The 18,863-nt window shown below is 46.7% G+C and overlaps 1 protein-coding gene across 2 annotated transcripts in view; it reads right to left on the reverse strand.

The window, feature by feature from the left end:
• The window catches only part of LOC125621781 (butyrophilin subfamily 1 member A1-like), a 48,564-nt gene extending 32,155 nt beyond the window's left edge, over positions 1-16,409 (reverse strand). Inside the window, exons 1-3 of one of the 2 annotated variants that reach the window (XM_075119457.1) lie at positions 16,374-16,409; positions 15,605-15,749; positions 1,248-1,364 (exon numbers count right to left, since the gene is read on the reverse strand). In XM_075119457.1, the coding sequence (XP_074975558.1) occupies positions 1,248-1,353 (106 nt within the window). In that variant the 5' untranslated portion in view covers positions 1,354-1,364; positions 15,605-15,749; positions 16,374-16,409. Of the gene's footprint in view, positions 1-1,247; positions 1,365-15,604; positions 16,232-16,373 lie in introns of those variants that run through there. The other variant, XM_048819074.2, reaches the window with a different exon arrangement.
• Positions 16,410-18,863: the final 2,454 nt, after the last annotated feature.

Genomic DNA, 18,863 nt, shown 5'->3' on the forward strand with positions numbered 1-18,863 from the left:
TGGTTCAATTCTCTAACACAGGCAGAGGGTAGAGATTAGTACCCACAAAGGAGAAGAGGCAGTGCCTGAGGCAAAATGGACTGAGGAAATGCCAGTTTATCATCATTACTAAAGCATTTTAGTCACAATTTGTATGTTATTGTATCGTAAAATGTTTCACTGTAATAAGTGCAACCTTCGAGTCAGTTACCAATGTGATTGCACCATAGAATGCCAGAAAAGATGATGAAGTGAGCTCTAGCTCACGAAAGCTTATGCTCAAATAAATTGGTTAGTCTCTAAGGTGCCACAAGTACTCCTTTTCTTTTTGAGAAAAAGATAGAAACAGTATAGATTAATTACAGACAGCAACTATGTTAAGGTGGCCAAGTCAAGCACTCCAAGACTAGGAAATGCCAGAATTAAGGTTTTCCATGAAACCTTAATTGTGCCCCCTTGTGTGTGTTCATTATGCTACAGTCTTTAATTACTTGAAAACATGGTATTTTTTCCATGGGATCCCTGACTCATTCAGTGCACAGGATAGATCAATGCTCAGTGAATTAGCAGCTATTCAGTGCTTCTTTTTATCCTAATCATTCAGAGAGGCTCCAGGCCACATTTACTGCCACACTCCAAATCCTGCACTAGATATAGAATTATATTATCTACTCAAGGGCTTTTCTGTGGTGCTCATTCCTATCTGAGTGTGTCAACTAAAACTAATTATTTTAATTTCATAACATCCTTTTGAGGTAGGGAGGTTTTGTTATCTCCATTTTCCAGATGGGAAACTGAGGCACAGAGACATTAAGGCCAAAACTGTCCACTAACTTGAGACACCTAGGGCCTGATTTGCATTCTTATGGCATGTTACATGTCCACACCACACTCGCATGGAATTTGCTGGCAGTGGTGAGTGTTTTTCACTTTTGCAAATCAGGCCCCAAGTACTCCCAGAATATTCCTGTGCCAGGGGCTGAAGGGAGCGGTGCTGGGCTGTTAAACCAGCCATGTGTCCCTCAGGGAAACACCACCCCCAAGAGGAGGAAATTCTTAACTGGGAGGACCTGGCAGCTTTCTGAAGTCATGGCACTAGAATGCAGACAAAAATCTGGAACCAAGAGACCAGTTTGTGACTTGCATGATCTTCCAGGGTGAACAGGCATGGTAAATGACATGAGGCTATAATGTGAGAGAACTGGTACTTTTAGAAGGAGAAGATATATGAGCAGGCAGAAATCTCATGGATAAATAGGAATTCCCACCTGATGCCAAATTGTGAATGTGCAGAGCAATGAAGAAAACAACGTATCCAGGCAGCGAGGAGCTCACAGTGAAGCCATGAAAGAATGAGAAAATCGTCCTCTTCATTATAACTTGCTCTGAACAAGGGGAGAAACAAATGAAACCAAACCCATGTTAGCAAACTGCTGGGATTTCTCTACAAGTGCAGTGAATAAGCTGCAGGACACAGAGGGTGTTGCAGTACAAAGGGCAGAAGCTTACAAACATGCCATGCCATATGAAAACAAGACTAAGTGTAACATTAAACCTCTTACATTCCTGTATACATTGTTGCATGAAGCTGGTCAGATCTTTGATGTTACCCTGGTCCTTTTGTGCCACTCCAGCAGTGCAGAGGGGCCGGAAAGCCAGTGTAGGCATCCAGCTGGGAATTCTGTCAGTGTAGGGGAATCCTCAGATGGTGTAAACCCAGTGTAACCAGCTCTAGGTCACCCCCTTGCATCTCCTCCATCTCCCCAGGGTTGAAGGGTTGTTGGGAGTGTGGTGGGATGGAAAGGGTGTGGCTGGAGTGCTGCTGAACTCCACTGATCCCCAGCAGATGTGATGGCCCCCTTGTAGATCTTGCCTGCTGGGGCAAGATGGAGAAGCCCTGAGGCTGCTTTTCATAATGCCAGGATCTGAATTGGCTCCTGGCAGCCCCAGGTATTGGGGCAAGTGTAAAAATGTCAAAAAGCTACTTTTGTCCTTCCTTCCCCCACGTAGGTCCAGCACTAAGCAGCACTCAGAGCACAGTGCAGCTCTCAGACTGTCAGAATGAGTCACTAAATCCCTCACCTATGCCTGAGCCCAGTTCTGGAACTGTATCCCTGGGGCAGGTGGGCAGGACCCAGCGTCCCTTTGGGAGATGCCCTGACCGCCAGGCTACACAGTCATTCTCACATGCTCAGTCTCTCTGCCCAGTGACTGTTTAAGTTTTTATACACAGTGCAAGGGTCTCAGCAGGAGAGATTGAGGGATCCCCACATTGGAATGTCCCATGGCCCAGTGGTTACAGCAATCTTGTGAGAGGTGGGAGACCCTCTCCAAATCCTTTCTCCCCCCCCTCGCAGAGGGGAAAATTGCGTCTAGGTGTCCCACATCCCAGGGAAGTGCTCTAACCACTGGGATCAGTGTTGTAAGGGAGGAAGCAGCATCTCCTCCTCCTCCTCCTCCAGTGCTTCTAGCAAGAAATGCCTTAGGCCCCACACTCCAGGAGATGGGTTCCCAGCTGTGGGTCACTAGCACAGACAGGTGCCTCCCTGCAGCTCAGAGTTGGGTGACTAGCTCCCTGAGAAGGGCATGGCTTAGCTTCCCCCCTCTCCTTGGCATCTCCCATTGGCTAACTAGTGTGTGGTTTGCGTGGATCCCATTTTTAGGTGCATCTCGCTCCCCGTTCATTGTGGAGGCAGCCTGGGCACCTAACCCAGGCTTTGTGGAGTCCAGCGATTTTCAGGGTGTCTAAAAGTTGGGCATTGCAACACTCAGCATTGCAACACCTAAACCCCTTTGTAGATCCAGGCAGAGCCGTCCCTTAGGTAGGGTGAATCAGGGTGACCACCAGAGGCCCAGCGCTTTGGGGAGCCCCGCGCTTCAATAAAATTGGGACGGTAACGATATTTAGCCCTTTGTCCCGCATCCTGACCGATGCACGATTGGGATGCCATTTGTCCCGATGCTCGGGTGAGGAGGTGGGCTGGGAGGTGAGGCAGGAAGTGGGCAGACAGGCGGGGTGAGGAGGTGAATGGGGAGTGGGCGGGAGGGGAGTGAGGAGGCAGGCAGATGGCGAGGAGGAGAGAGGCGGTCGGGCAGACGTGGGGGCTGGGGACGTCCAGGTGGATGGCGAGGAGAGTAGCGGGCAGCAGTACCGGATTTACCATGGCGCCCGACCCACGCGCCAAAGGGGCCCTGGCCCAGCCTGCTCTTCTCCGCCCCCCTCCCCTGCTCTCTCCTGTGGGGGCAGAAGCTTGGTGCTCCCGGCTGCAGCTCCGCCGCCACCCAAGCTCCTCCCCTGCCTCTTCCCACAGCCTGCTTCGTTCCGCCCCTCCCCCTCCCTGCTGCCGAACAGCTGATCGCCCGCGCCAGGCAGGGGGAGAAGCGGAACCGCAGCACGCTCGCCGCTAGGGGAGGAGGCGGAGAAGAGGCGGGAGCGGGGCGTTGGGGAAGGGGGTGGAATCAGGGCATACCCCCTCCAGCCCCCGGCATGAGCTGCTCAGGGCAGGGGGCTGGGAGCGCCCCCACAGCCCCAGCCCGCACCCCCAGCCCTGACTCCTGCACCCCCCCACACATACCCAGCCCCCCCCACGCCCCATGCCCTGACTCCTGCACACACCCCCCACATCCCTACCCCCACCCTGAGCACCAAACGGGAGCTCCTGCACCTCCCACATTCCCACCTGCAGCCCTCACACCAAATGGGAGCTGCCCCAGGTAAGCGCTCCACACCCCATCCTCCTGCCCCAACCTTGAGCACCCTCCCTCACCACCCTAGCTCCTGGCCAGACCCTGCACCCCAGCTCCCAGCCCACTCTTGCACCCTAGCTCCCTCCCAGACCCTGCACCCCCAGCCCTGTGCTCAGTGCACCCCCACCCTCAGCTCAGTGCAGAGAGAGACAAAGAAAACGGGCTAGAACCAGGGAGAAGGTAGGTATCCGCTCTATGTGGGCAGGAGTGGAGGGGATCCTTTTTACCCCCTCCCCAGCCCTGCTGTGCTTGCAGTTTACCCCCGGCCCCTCCCTTGCTCCAGGGACCAACCCTAGCTCCTGCCCTGCTGTGCTTTTGCCCCCGGCCCCTGCCTTGCTCCAGTCAGCAGGGACTAATCCTCCCCCCATGCCCCACTGTGCTCATCCTGCCTCTGGCCCCTGCCTCGCTCCAGCTGGGGACCAATCCTTCCCCCCCACCATGCCCCGCTGTCAGGGTGGATAAAAATCAATGACTTTTTAAAAAAAATCAGATTTTTTTGTATTTAAATCAGATTTTTGAGGAAAAAACCTATCTAAAAATAGTTTTAATTAAGATACATTATATCTCATCATGGAATAGGGATTATAAATTCTAATTCTATAGTATGAGACAATATATTCATGTAATGTTCAAGAAAAGTTTTGTAAATGAGTTCTAATAGTTGATGGATTAGGGACCCAATTTTATGGGGTTCCACAGGCTTCTGTATAGATTATTTAGGTTAATCTTTCTCTCAGTCTAGAAGATACCGTCAGAGACGCTTAGTTTTGCAGTTCTCAAACTGGGGATGTGTCTCTCCAGAGGTAACATGCTTGTTAACAGCAAAAATGTTTTTAAATAAATAAATAATATATAGAGGTGAGAAATAACAGTTGTCCCTCTGCAAATTTGTGTACACAGAGTCAATCCCTTATCTCTCTTTAAAAGTGAAAAGTTTCGAAAAGTTCAATGAATAGAAGATTGTTGGGGGCGGAATAGATCTGGACAAGGAGAAGAAGTCTGGAGATAAAATGTGAGAAGCGAGAGACATATGCTTTTTTGTAAAAATATTATGTTTGCTGTTGAAGAAAAAAATCCATAATACTTAACGTTGTTGTTTAGTTAAATAAAACAATTTAAATGTCTGTCTGGTGATATTCTCCTCCTAATACAGCCTGGCAAGAAAATCCTCCAAATATTAATGATTAACCTGTTGAATTGGAGATAGTTCACCTCCCAATGATATCTGCTTCAATTCTCTTTGGTAAATGAAATAACCAATCATTCATTTTCTGATATAGCTGTAAAACGCATCTGAAAAGTTTTCAAAATAAATCACTGTTTAAAAATGTATAGTGTGTACCTTCTAAAAATGAAACCTACATCTATCTCTGAGTTGTGAAGAATATATATTAAGGTTATAACAACCAACAAGAATGCACTTTTATGTGGAAAACCATGATTAAATCGAGTCTTCCTGACTACTGATTTAAATCATGATTTAAATCAAATCCACCCTGCCCGCTGTGCTCTTGCCCCTGGCCCCTTCATTCCCCAGGGGGGCCCACAAATATGTTTGGTGCCGGACCCACGAAAAGTTAATCTGGCCCTGGCCAGGAGACGAGCAGTGGGCAGGTGGGTGAGGAGGTGAGCGGCGGACAGGCATGCCGATGGTGAGGACAGCAGCGGGTGGGCTGGAGGGGGTGAGGAAGTGAGCAGTGGGTGGGCGTGCCAGGCAGACAGTGAGGAGAGTAGAGTGGAGGCTGGTTTGTCCCAGGCCCTGCACCCCGCTAGGGAGGGCCCTGGATCCAGGCCATGGTCCTTTGCAATTTATCAAGGTTTCTAATGCATTAGGGAGGTCCATGTAGACCTGTCCTCACTCCGCCAGACTGATGAATGCACTGGAGTGCCTGATGTCTTTAAGGTACTGACCAAGGTACCATCAAACTGGTGTCTGTAGGAACACAGGACTTGCCAGACTGGATGCTTCAGAAGAAGGTACAAGAAACCTGCAGGAGGGAATTATGGGAAAGCCCATCCCCAATGGAAATTTCTTCCTAACCCCTTCCATTTATATCCCCTCTAAAGCACTAGGGTTTTTTTTTCTCCCCCCAACACTTCCCAAATCCTTACAAAGATAACTGTGGATAGTTTCCTTATCCATAGATATGTCTAATCCTTTTTTGAATTGTGCTAAACTCTTCACCTCAATGATATCTGTGGCAATGAGTTCCTCAGGTTAATTGTGTGTTTTGTGAAAATGTGTTGCCTCTTATCCATTTTAAATGTGCTGCCTTGAATGTCCCCTTGTTGTATTCAGAGCAATGAACAGAAATACCTGATCTGACGTGTCTATCCTATTCCTTATTTTATGTCCCTCTATTATGTTCCCTCTTAGTTGTCTCCTCTTTAAACTAAACAGTCCCAGTCTTTTCAATCTCACTGCATAGGGCAATTTTGCCAGGCCCCTAATCACTGCTTTTGTCCACCTTTGAACCTCTCTGTTTCTGCAACTTCCTTCTTGAGATGGACTGACCAGCACTGACCACAAAACCCTTGTGAAGGAATCCCTCTGATAAATATACTGGTGTTAGAATCTTTTCCTTATCACTCATTCCTTACACATCCTCACACTTGGTTTTCTTGACCAAACTGAGCAGAAGATTTTATTGCACTGTCCACTCCTTGCCTGCGTCCATTTAGAACTCAGTGTATGAACAGTTCAAAAGATTCCCTTCACTGTGCATTTGCCAACAGTGAATTTCATTTGCTCTTATGTTGCCCATTCCCCTAGCTTGGTTAGCTCCTCTAAAGTTCCTCACAGTCTTCTCTGGTCGACTAATTAAATATTTTTGTGTCATTTGCAAATTTTGCCACCTCACTGTTCACCCCTTTCTTGGGTCATTAGTAAATATATTGAACCAACCATTGTGGTCAATCTTTTGCCATGATGAAAACTAACCACTTATTTCTACTTTTTGCTTTCTGTCTCTTAAAGCACCTCTAGACTGGTAAAACAAGTCACATTTAAAAACATGTTTTAAAACATGATCTTCCACCCAGTGGAAACAGGATTTAGCAACTTTTACAAGCATGTTATCTGGTTATGTTCAGCCCTAGACTCTTCCAATGCTAATGTTCTTTATATGCTCCTTCAGATCCCCTGTGCATCCCTGGTGACTTCAGTTCTTTAGTTTATCAACTTTCTGATGTTGTGAAAATTGCCATGGCACCTGCGACATTCTGGAGGATGAGGTCTGGGGAATGAGTCTGCTGAAAGCCTGTTTCAAAGATGCCCCTTACAACCCACTATGTCACTGTAGTGCCCAAAGCACAATCAAATAACATTTCCATTTCAAATATGACACTGTCTTTCTGGTTGATCTCACTGGGGCGACTGAACTGATAGGAGTTCATAAGACTCCTGATGCTCATTTTTTACCTACTTCTGCAGACAAAAAAGACTTTCAACATTTTAAATAGGTTTTCTGTGTGTGTACGTGTGGAAGGGGAGGCTGTATCTTGGGTGACCCTTTTGATTATGTTAAGTCAAAATTTCTCCACAAATCAGATTTCCTCCCCAGCTCCTGAGTTGCCTACCAATTTCAAATCAATCTGCCTATGTCTCTGATTCAGCAAAGCACTGAAGCACGTGCTTAACTTTCATCACAGGCCTAAGTCCTGTGGCACATAAAATACAACGTTGGCTCTCCTGAACCACGGCCTATATATGTGCAAAATTCAACTTCAAATAGAAACTTTCTTGCCAACTAGGAGCAGTTATCGCTGCTCCATAATGACATGTAGAGCTTGTCTCTCCTGAGTGCTACTGTGCCGCAAGCCAGGGTGTAAATCCACAGTGCTCCAGCCTGCCGTGCACTAAATCTCCATGTACAACTTGCTGCCTCATGCTAAAAGTTCCATACTGAGCTTTAACCTGGCATGACTGTTTCCTGCACTGCCTTCCCCAGGATGAATATGCCTAGCACTGTCTGGACTAGGGATTTTTCGCACCCCTGAGAGACCTAGCTATACCGATATAAAATCCTAGTGTAGACCAGGCCTTGGTAATTAAGGGGAGCCACCCACTGCCAATAACGTCTCATAAGGAAGCTATTCACTAAATACATCTCACGTCAGGCAATAAAACAGCAAGAGAGAATGAGCCCTACTGCAGGCTCCGCTAGAGCACAATGAACTCGCAAAGGGGAAAATCCCCTCTCACTCATCAGGCTAGGAGCTCTGTGGGGCAGAGACTCTGCCTGCCCCATTGTCTGTTTGGAAAGCACCAAGCACACCCTGGTGTTACCCAAACCAAACAAATGCTGACCCTTGCAAGTGTGCGTTTCTGCAGCTGAATTTACACTCAGCATATGAGCGCTCCCAATACTGACAGCTCATCTGAGTAAGTGCGTGCATGAGGAAATACAAACTGAGCAGCTAGTCTGTAGTTCCAGATGGAAGCCCCCTACCTGCTGAATCCTGGTGAGGGGACAAACACGCAATATAAAACTAGTCTGTAGGTCTAGATGTGATTACCCACCCTTGTTGCCATCAGGGTTAAATTTATTAGTGATCAGTAATTAAGTTTGATGGGTGTACACCCACAGTAAGGGAGGTGAGTGGGTGGGTGGGAATGGTGAGCTCTGATTAATATTAAATGAAATAAAACCTCAGGAGTTCATAGACGCAATTGGACAGTTTAAATATAACCCAGGAGTTGGCTGAACGCTATTGGACAATTTAAATATAACCCAGGAGTCGGTTGAATGCTATGGGTCACTCTTTTTAGCAACTCAAAGTCATTAAAATTATACATTTACAAAAATAAACAAGGGTCTAACCCAAACCTGAAATGTTTCAAGGGTTCACAAACCTCCACCATACTTTTATAGAACAAGCATTTGCTGTAAAAACATTTAAAAGCTATGGGTATTTCTAGGGTGTTTACTATGGTTGTGATACATCCATTTTATTTCAAAACAACCCAAAACTTTAAGCATGAAAGAAACACATTAAAAAAAACAAACAAGACTTTCACTGATATTAGTAACTTTATGGATTGTTGTGTATGGTGATTTACTGTTTAATACTGTAAGAAGGCCCTACAGTGCTCTTTTTTTTCCATTGAAACAGAAAAATGTATTTTAACTACTACTACAAAAAAAAGCAGCCCAGTTGTGCAGACAACTTAATTCTCCCACCCCTCAGATCACAAAAGGGAACTTTGGGGAGGGATACCTAATTTCCTTATGTATCTATTAATTCAGAGTTGTAAGTGATCGAATCAACCTGCTAACTACAGACTCTGAAAGAAAGAGTTAGGATGGTATAAAAACCTCAGGGTTTTTTTGGAGACTGTCCTCTTTCAAGAGAAACTATCTAGAACAGAATAGTTGCTGGACTGCATGACTAGGTGTACTGCTTGTTTTTAACTCTGAAAATATATATTATATAATGTCACTCTTTATCTATGCTGTCCTTACTAGCTAATGGTACCTATCTTTATTGCAGTGTGATTTGTTTAGCATGGAAATAGCAACTTCAAGCTGCTTTTCACCAGGGCCAGGTAAAACCCCATTTTTAACTATAGTTGTGCTTAATATTGTTAAATTAAAAAACACCAGGTATAACACAGATTACATAAGGATTTGATGCTATTGGGGAATAATACTAACTAAAAATTTTGCTTGTTCATTAATCCAAAGGTCCAAATACACATGGGGGAAAACAGAATAACCATGTGCCGGCATCCGTTTACCCTGTGGTGGAAGGTAACTTTCTGCAATTGGCTTTTAAAAGAGTGTGTCTGTTTTAAAATGTTTTTTAATTAGTTAGTGTTTAAATTGTTGCTGGTGATCTAGGAGACCTATACTAGAGATAGGTGTGGGTTTTTAAAAAGTATTTGGTTGCAGACTGTTGGTTTAGTGTGTTTAAAACTCCTGTTTTTGTGTGTGTGTGTGATTCAGGGAGCCTATGCTAGAGATAAGTGTGTGGGGTTTTACAGTATTTTATTTCAAAACAGTTTGGTTTTTACTCTGCAAAATGTGATGTGTTTTTAAAATGGGTTGTTTTAAAATTAGTGTTTAAATTGTTGTTGGTGATTTAGGGGTCCTATGCAAGACATAGTTATGGTGGGGGAATTAAAAAGTATTTTATTGCACACTTTATTTTTGGGTGCATGGTGGAAACGTGCTTGTATTAAAAAAATGTCTAGGTTTTAGAGAACACTAGTGGTAGAAATAAATCAAAACCTGTGTGTGTTATACAGCCTGAAATGGATTATTTTGTTTTAAAGCTATGACCTTTTAAATAGAAAAACACCCTAACGAGTATTTTATTTTTTTTAAGTTTATAAGACAGTTTCATGTGTTTTATAATAATAATGTTGTCTGCTCCACAGTACGGTCAAAACACGAGAGATCCTTAGACCAGAGTGAAAAGAAGCTCAAAAGAAAAAGGAAAGAGACAGCTGAAAAGGAAAATTCACCAGCATCAACGGCTGATGGATGGACGAAGCCCAGTAAATATATTTTGCTTATTGGTTTAGTTATGTTATGAGGTTTTGTATTTTAAGCAAATACATATGTGTGAGTGAGAAAGATGGTAAAGTTCTGTAAAATGTTTATTTGATGCTAAATTGGAATATCTCTGTTTTTCTTAATCAGACATGGGCAGCTCTCCTGACAATGCTGTAGTCAGAGCTACAGGGACACCTCCACCAGAACCGCCAAAGACCCAGGAATCTGCTCTGAGACTTTTAACAACAACACCACCACCAACGCAAAACAGCAGAAGAGCGCAGACGATGCATCAGGACAGTCCAAAGCTCGTATATGTCAAACCCAAGGACAAAACAAAAGACTCTGATAAAAAGCAACCACACAAACACAACTCCAGTTCCTCAGCTGTCAGCACCACATCAAACCCTGAGAAAACTGAGCAAAAACACAGATATTCACAAACCCGGAGCACGCGCTTTAGGGGTCGTGAATGTGAGGGAAAATACATATTCACAAACCCGGAGCACACGCTTTAGGGGTTGTGAATAAAAAAACAAGGACTGAAAGTTCCTGCGATGCTGGGGTATTATTACCAACCATTTTCCCAACACAATAAGCTCGGCACAGCTCTTCGGTATTCTAAAAAGATTTGGTAAAAATATGATGCTTCGTTCAGAAAGCTGATGGACCCTGTATCCTCGGGGGTTCTCAAAGAAAGGAGGGCTGGGAACTACATCAAAAATGCAAAAGCTCTCGTGGGTGACTTTTTGAAAAATACTTCTATTTTTCCAGAGGGTGGCTCTGAGCAGGCATGACTAGTCATAGAAAGGGGCCTGAGTAAAAGGGGCATCCTCAAGGGTACACATCCGCTAAGGCATAAACAAAAGGGGGACAGAATTTACTGGACAAACAGATGGCTGCCCAAAAATTATGGGCCAGGGTAGCTGTAAAATGTTTTTAAAAGGCTAAAGAGGTGATGAGGAGAAAAGAACAAAAAGAGTTGCCCCTATTGAAGGCTCTCAGATTGAAGTGTCTGAGAATGGGGAGGCGAAATCTGACTCTCAGACAGAGTCTGATTTAGAAAAGTCCCCAGAAGGCTCTCTAGACGGGTCCCTGTCTACTTCTGATGATCCTCGTGGTGGCCCCTTGGAGTCTGACTCTCAAATAGCATTTGACGTAGAAGACGCAGCTGATGGTCCCATAGAGGAACCCCCAAGTAACCCTGAAAATGCAGATGCAGACCCCCAAACAGACATGTATATGGAGCAAGTGAGAAGTTGGCAACAGGAACTACCTAGATTTGGTGATTTGGTGTATTGTGAGGAATTTCGTTTTGTTGATCTTGAGCGAATAAATTCAGCTCAGCAGGTCGTCAAAGTCATACACAGGGGGATACAGTTAGTTCTTGATGACGTTAACAGTAGGGTAGCCCCTGACAATTATGTTCAGTTACGTTTAGAGAATCATAATTTAACTAACCCTTTGTTTTTGGTCAGAAGAACTAGGGATGAGCTGTCTGCTGAAGACTTCTTAAATCAGACCTCAGAGCTGTTACAGAGTAACACAGAGATGCATGCCGATGGGACATTGCGCCTCATTGTGACAGTTGTAAAAAATATGGGTGGGGGTGACAGTAGAGTTTTAAATTCTATCCCAGTTGGATAGTCCCAGCTCTAGTCCCAGCTGCAGTGTAGACGTACCCTTAGAGACAAAGAGAGCTTTAGATAAATGATAGAGTCACTCATGCTCCACCCAGCATGCAGCCCCTGCCAAGCTGTGCAATGATGTCAAGTCGTCTCAGGAACCAGGCTGTGCCTATAACTTCCCCTAGACTGAGCCAGCTGCCAGGGCCTGTGTTGTCCACAGAGCAGCCAGCATTGGCCGGGAAGGGAGCCTGACCAGGGCTCCAGGGCACAGACTCACGGTCTCCCTGTGTGATTCCCACAGACAGAGATATGGGAGGAGGTGATGCACCCCCTGCTCTGGCAGAAACCTATAATATGGGTGGCAGCAGTAACAGCACCTGCCCTCCCTCAGGGCAATAGCCCTGCAGACTGGGGTGGGGCTGGGAGGGATTCACTGAATCTGGACGAAGGTTTTTCTCTTCTTGTCTTTCAACCCTGCACTCTGAAACATCAGTTTAGTGACAATAACAAAGGGGAGGAGGGGGGAAAGAAACAAACACACACACACACCTGTCGCAAAGGGAGCCCAGTTCTGTGCCAGCATCCCAGTCTGGGTACAGATGAACAGAAAAATCTCAGAATTTGCAGAGACATTCCCACAGCCAAGTTTACTTTCAGAGTCAGGAGGTGCTGGATTCTCCCTGAGAACCCTTCAGTGAGGCCCTGTCAGGGCTGAATCCCACTCTGGAACTTTGAGTGCAGAAGGTGGGGGCCTGCTAGGGTGACCAGATGTCCCTGGGACAGTCCCGATTTTTGGGTCTTTTTCTTATATAGGCTCCTATTACCCCCCATCCCCTTTCCCGATTTTTCACACTTGCTGTCTAGTCACCGTAGGGTAGGGGTCTCAATAACACGGCCCGTGTTATTTCCTGCGGCCCACCATAGGTGCCGACTCCATGGGTGCTCTGGGGCTGGAGTACCCACAGGGAAAAATTAGTGGGTGCTCTGCACCCACCAGTAGCCAAGCTCCCCTTTCCCCCGGTGCACCGTGTCCCCGCTCCTTCGCCTAACTCCCAGCGCTTCCCGCCGCCAAACAGCTGTTTGGCGGCACTTAGGACTTTCCAGGAGGGAGGGGGGATGCAGCGGGTTCAGGGTAGGAGGCGGAGAAGAGGCGGGGCCGAGGTGGGGATTTGGGGAAGGGGTTGGAATAGGGGCAGGAAGGGGGCAGAGTTGGGGTGGGGACTTTGGGTAAGGGGTTGGAATGGGGGTGGGAAGAGGTGGGGCGGGGCCTCATGGAAGGGGTGGAGTGGGGGTTTTGCAGTCTGTTACCAACCAATTTTGAAGTTCTCAGCTATTTTGACTTGACAATTGGTGTACAACTACAGAAAGGTGTGTATCTGTGCTGTGCCAAGAGTACTAGACCATTGTGAGATCAGAGATAATTCAACCAATCACCACCCGTACTCAATAGCTAATTTGCATGCTGCAGTTTCATTTGTTGTATGAGGGAGACTTCAGAGATGGTGGATTACTTGGCCCGACTGCCACAGCCTTGTGCCTCGCTGCCACCTCACATATCAGCACAACCACCTACACAACAACACAACCAGCAAGTCCAAATACAGATAGTCCCTCACCCCAGCACACACCCCTTATTTGCCACCAACACAAATCAACCAAAATCTCCCAGCACAATACAACCCAAGCACAAATCACCACAGCTTCCCCTGACAACACACATTTGCCCACCCTCACTCATACTTACCATAAACTTGAGTGGCTAAGTGGCAAGTTCTTTGCTAGTAAGCATATATTTGGCTACTGTGACAACGCAATAAAAGTCAATAGAAAAATCACTGTAAGATGCTCTACAATGTAAGGGTGTAGAAAAAAGGTATATATTATATAAGATACAGTACGTGACCCTGTAATTAAAAGATTACATGATAACACAGAGTCTCAAAGGGGCAGAGAAAAAGTTGTGTGCGCAACCCTAATTTTGGCACATGTGCTTAACTGTGCAGTCTTAACATTCTCTTAGTGTAGTTTTTTATATGGAATGTGGTACAATTTGCAAGCAACACTGAGACTGGTTTTGTCTCAGGATATCAAACTTAATATTGATGCTCTGGTTGATACAACACACTGCCAGCTAAGTGGCCAAAAATGAAATGACTGTCAAAATTAGCACTGACTTTTCACATTACAGTTTTAAAAAAGTTAATAATTAACTTTTAATAGCATACAATATTACTCTTCATTTTTTTCATTTTTGACTATACTTTTGTATCATTGTATAAAAAGGTTTCAGTGATGCAGCCCTCGGGCCAATGTACTAATCCTCATGTGGCCCTCGTGGTGATTTGAGTTTGAGATCCCTGCCCTAGGGCCTGCAAGGATTTAAAAAATTAATACTGGCCTCTCCAGGCTTGTATTAAAACCCCAGGATTACAGCTTTTCACTGAGTTTGGCTTGGTAAACGCTGCCACCACCCAAGTGAAAAACTGCCTCTTGCAAATCCTGGAAAAACTCACTTGGGAAGTTTTCCCTGAGGCCCCTCGGCTTTTCCATCCCTCCCTTGGGGAAGCCGAGAAAGAAAACAAACAAGAGGGATACCCAGCTGTTGCCACCAGCTAACTGAAAAACATGTGCACAAACCTTTTAAGACACAAATCAAATCAGGTTCTTAAAAACAGTAAATTTTATTAAAAACAAAAAGAAAGAAAATACATCTGGAACTTAGGCTTCTGCTAGATTTTAAAAGAGCAATTCCAAAAATTAAGCACCCCAAATAGCTTCTTGGGGTTCAGCTTAAAGGTTACAAGCAAACAAAAGCATCTGGGGTTAGCACAGAGGAGTCCACAAGCCTCACAGAAAATAAAAGAAATAAACCCAATTACGTCTATCTAAACATTTCCTGTCCAAATGAATCCTTCTAGGTATTTCATACCTGGTCCAAACTTTACACAGCATTCCAGCTTCCCCCACCCCTTCAGCCCAGAGAGAACAACAGAGAGACAAAGAAAAGGAGGACTTGTGGCACCTTAGAGACTAATCAATTTATCAGAGCATAAGCTTTCATGAGCTATAGCTCACTTCATCGATGTGCTTATGCTCTAATAAATTGGTTAGTCTCTAAGGTGCCACAAGTACTCCTTTTCTTTTTACAGATACAGACTAACAGGGCTGCTACTCTGAAACCTGTCATTATGCAAGAGAGACAAAGGGAAAGCTTTTTTCCCATTTTAAAAAGTTCTACCCTTCCCATTGGCTCTTTTGGTCAGATGCCCACTCCTTTTTCTTTACCTGGGGGACTTTTTAACCCTTTACAGGTAAAGTAAGCAGCCACCAAGTGGGACTTTATAGCTAACTGGCTGGCTGGGCGTCCATAAAAGGGAGATCCCCCCCCTCCAGCTTCATTTACCACAGGCCCATTGGTGCTAACAGCCCATCTGAAGGGACCTCAGTGCTGTGTGTCCAGAAATCTCAGACAGAACCATGCAGCTGGGGATGCAGAGCCCGGCGCTCCCCTCCCTGCTGAAACCCAGAAAGAAGCTTTGAACCGGAAAGTTTGGAAGGTTCCACAAAATTCTACAAAGGTCTAGAACATTCGAGGAGGTTAGTGACAAATGAGGAAAGCCTGAAACATTCTATTTTTCCTTTTATCACTAACAACAAAACCAGCCCCCCGACCCCCCGCAAGCCTGGCACCCCGGGCAGTCCCCTAGGTTGCCTGCCCCTAAAGCTGACCCTGGTCCCCATGTCACTTACAGAGGCTGCAGCACCATTTCAACACACAGGGTCATGAAGCCGGAGGGTTTGAGACCGGACCCTTCCTCGTTATTTTTGTTACATTTGTAGCTGAATGGACTGGGCCGAGCCCCCTCCCCGTCTGGGCCTTCCACTCCTTTCAGAACTGAAAGTACAAAAGAAGCAGGAAGTTGAAGTAACGGTCTGTGTCCCTGGCTGGTTGGGGCAGAGCAAATTCCTCCTGAAGTACCAGCCCCACCCGCAGGGCACGGAGCTGGGCCTGGCTGGGGCATTTGCCGGGTGAGCCAGTGTAGGGGTGGCAATGCCCCCCCGGCCTCCGAAGCTGCTGTTCCTGCTCTCCAGGGATCGCTGGGTTATCAGTAATGCCGCTCTGCACAGCACCGCCCGCCACAGCTTTGTCCGGCTGGGGAAATAAAGCAGCACCAGCAAAAAGCACCAGCCACTTCGCACCACCCCACGCCCCTGCCCTGGGTGGAGGCAGAATGAGGAAGGTGGAAAGGGGGGGGATTGCTGCAAGGGGGAGGGGGAGCTGAAATCCAGAGCGCCGGAGTGGGAACTGGGTGGGAAGCAACAGCTGATCAATGGTAGCTGGGGGAGAGCGGAACGGACTGAATGTAACTCAGGAACTGCCCGGCTGTAGCTGGCTTGGCTCCTGCAGGCGCTCAGGGGAGCAGAGCCTGGGGGGTCAGGGAAGGCAGCAGCTCTGGGACTCGCAGCCCCCCCAACCCCAGCAGAGGTGGGGGAAGAGGGGCCATTGGTGCCGAGTCACCTTCCTGAGAGGAGGAGGCCATGGGATTCCCTGAGTGCTGAGCCAACGGGCTGGATTCTTGTGAATCACGTGAGCATCGCCTTGCTCCTTCCAAAACAGAAAACAGGGAGCAGGAGGGGGAGCATAGCTCAGATCTGGTGCCGAGTCCTTGCTGCTCAGCACAAATGTTCCCAGCCACCGACACCCCCTGCAACCCCCCCGTCTCCCCAGCCACTTCCCCAGCAGCCCATAGTCACAGTAGTACCCCCTGAGACCAACATGATGTTTGAAACGGGAGGGTTTGCAGGATCAGGCCCTCGTCGCCTCTCTCATAAATTATTGCTCCATATTTCATACAGGGGAAGGCGGGATCCAGGAAGGGGGTCTGAGTGAGGGGCGGGGGGGACTTCAGCACTGGAGCCCAATTGGGGAAGGGGCTGACATCCAGGCAGGTAAAGCTGGCCAGTGTGTCAGGAGCTGATTCCCATCAGAATTTGCTACTAGTAACAAAAGCCTAAACTCACTTGGAGGCTGGAGCCTAAGGCTTTGCAGTAGCAGTTCCCTAGGTGCCTGTTTCTGCCTCTAGTCATGTGCACTGTTGCCTCCCACTAGGCACCCATACGCTATCTCCTGCCCAATCCCTAGCACAAACCATGAACTTGGGGAAGATAGGTGCTTCTCCGCTTATTTCGTCTGCAGTGTCTGATCCAGCAGTTCTGCTCAGAGGCCAACCATTAGATCCAGTCTCATACAAAATCTGGCCAGAGGAGGATGTGCCATCCCAATAGTTAGAGCACTCACCTGCAATATGAAGAGACCCAGGTTCACTGCCCCTTTGTGTGAGGGAGAGAAAGCACTTGAACTGGGGTCTTCCACACCTCTTAGAGAGCTCTCTAATAGTTTGTTCTCGTATGTTTCCAGGTACTGAAGTTAGGCTGACTCATCTATAATTCCCTGAGTTGTTTTTGTTCCCCTTTTTAAAGATAGGTACAATGTGCCCTTCTCCAGTCCTCTGGGACCTCACCTGTCCTCCATGAGTTCTCCAAAATAATTCTTAACAGTTCTGAGGTTGCTTCAGGGAGTTCTTTATGTGTCCTGGGGTGAATTTCATCAGGCTCTGACAACTCCAATACATCTAATTTATCGAAATACACTTTAACCTGTTATTTCCCTATTTTGGCTGGTATTCCTTCCCCCTTGCTGTTCATAGTAATTATGTTGAGTATCTGAAGACTGAACCAAAATAAGCATTAAACACCTCAGTGTCTATGACCAGCACATGGGTGATCATGCCTAGTGGTCACAGCAGGAGTCATTAGCCAGGAGTCAAAGCCCAGGGTCAGAACAGGAGTCAGAGGCTCGATAGAGTAGGTCCTCAAGGAATCAATTCTGAAGCACTTAGAGGACAGGAAAGTGATCAGGAACAGTCAGCATGGATTCACCAAGGGCAAGTCATGCCTGACTAACCTAATTGCCTTCTATGACAAGATAACTTCTCTTCGACACTGGTGAGGCCTCATCTGGAGTACTGTGTCCAGTTTTGGGCCCCACACTACAAGAAGGATGTGGAAAAATTGGAAAGAGTTCAGCGGAGGGCAACAAAAATGATTAGGGGACTGGAACACATGAGTTATGAGGAGAGGCTGAGGGAACTGGGGATGTTTAGTCTACGGAAGAGAAGAATGAGGGGGGATTTGATAGCTGCTTTCAACTACCTGAAAGGGGGTTCCAAAGAGGATAGCTCTAGACTGTTCTCAGTGGTAGCAGATGATAGGACAAGGAGTAATGGTCTCAAGTTGCAGTGGGGGAGATTTAGGTTGGATATTAGGAAAAACTTTTTCACTAGGAGGGTGGTGAAACACTGGAATGCATTACCTAGGGAGGTGGTGAAATCTCCTTCCTTAGAAGTTTTTAAGGTCAGGTTGACAAAGCCCTGGCTGGGATGATTTAATTGGGGATCAGTCCTGCTTTGAGCAGGGGGTTGGACTAGATGACCTCCTGAGGTCCCTTCCAACCCTGATATTCTATGATTCTATGAACTGGCTCTGTGGATCAGGGGAAAGAAGTGGACATGTTATTCCTTGACTTTAGCAAAGCGTTTGATATGGTCTCCCACAGTATTCTTGCCAGCAAGTTAAAGAAACATAGGCTGGATGAATGGACTATAAGGTAGATAGAAAGCTCGCTAGATCATCAGGCTCAAGGGGTAGTGATCAATGGTTCCATGTCCAGTTGGCAGCCAGTATCAAGTGGAATGCCCCAAGGGTCGGTCCTGGGGCTGCTTTTGTTCAATATCTTCATTAACGATCTGGAGGATGGCATGGGATTGCACCCTCAGCAAGTTTGCAGATGACACTAAACTGGGAGGAGTGGAAGATATGCTGGAGGGTAGGGATAGGATACAGCGGGACCTAGACAAATTAGAGGATTGGGCCAAAAGCTTACTGCAGGCCAGCTGAACTGGTTAGGTTGCCCAGAGACTGGCAGGCCCTGATTCCTAACAGTAGACCC

Source organism: Caretta caretta, chromosome 14 (assembly GCF_965140235.1).
Source record: "Caretta caretta isolate rCarCar2 chromosome 14, rCarCar1.hap1, whole genome shotgun sequence".
NCBI lineage: Eukaryota > Metazoa > Chordata > Testudines > Cheloniidae > Caretta > Caretta caretta.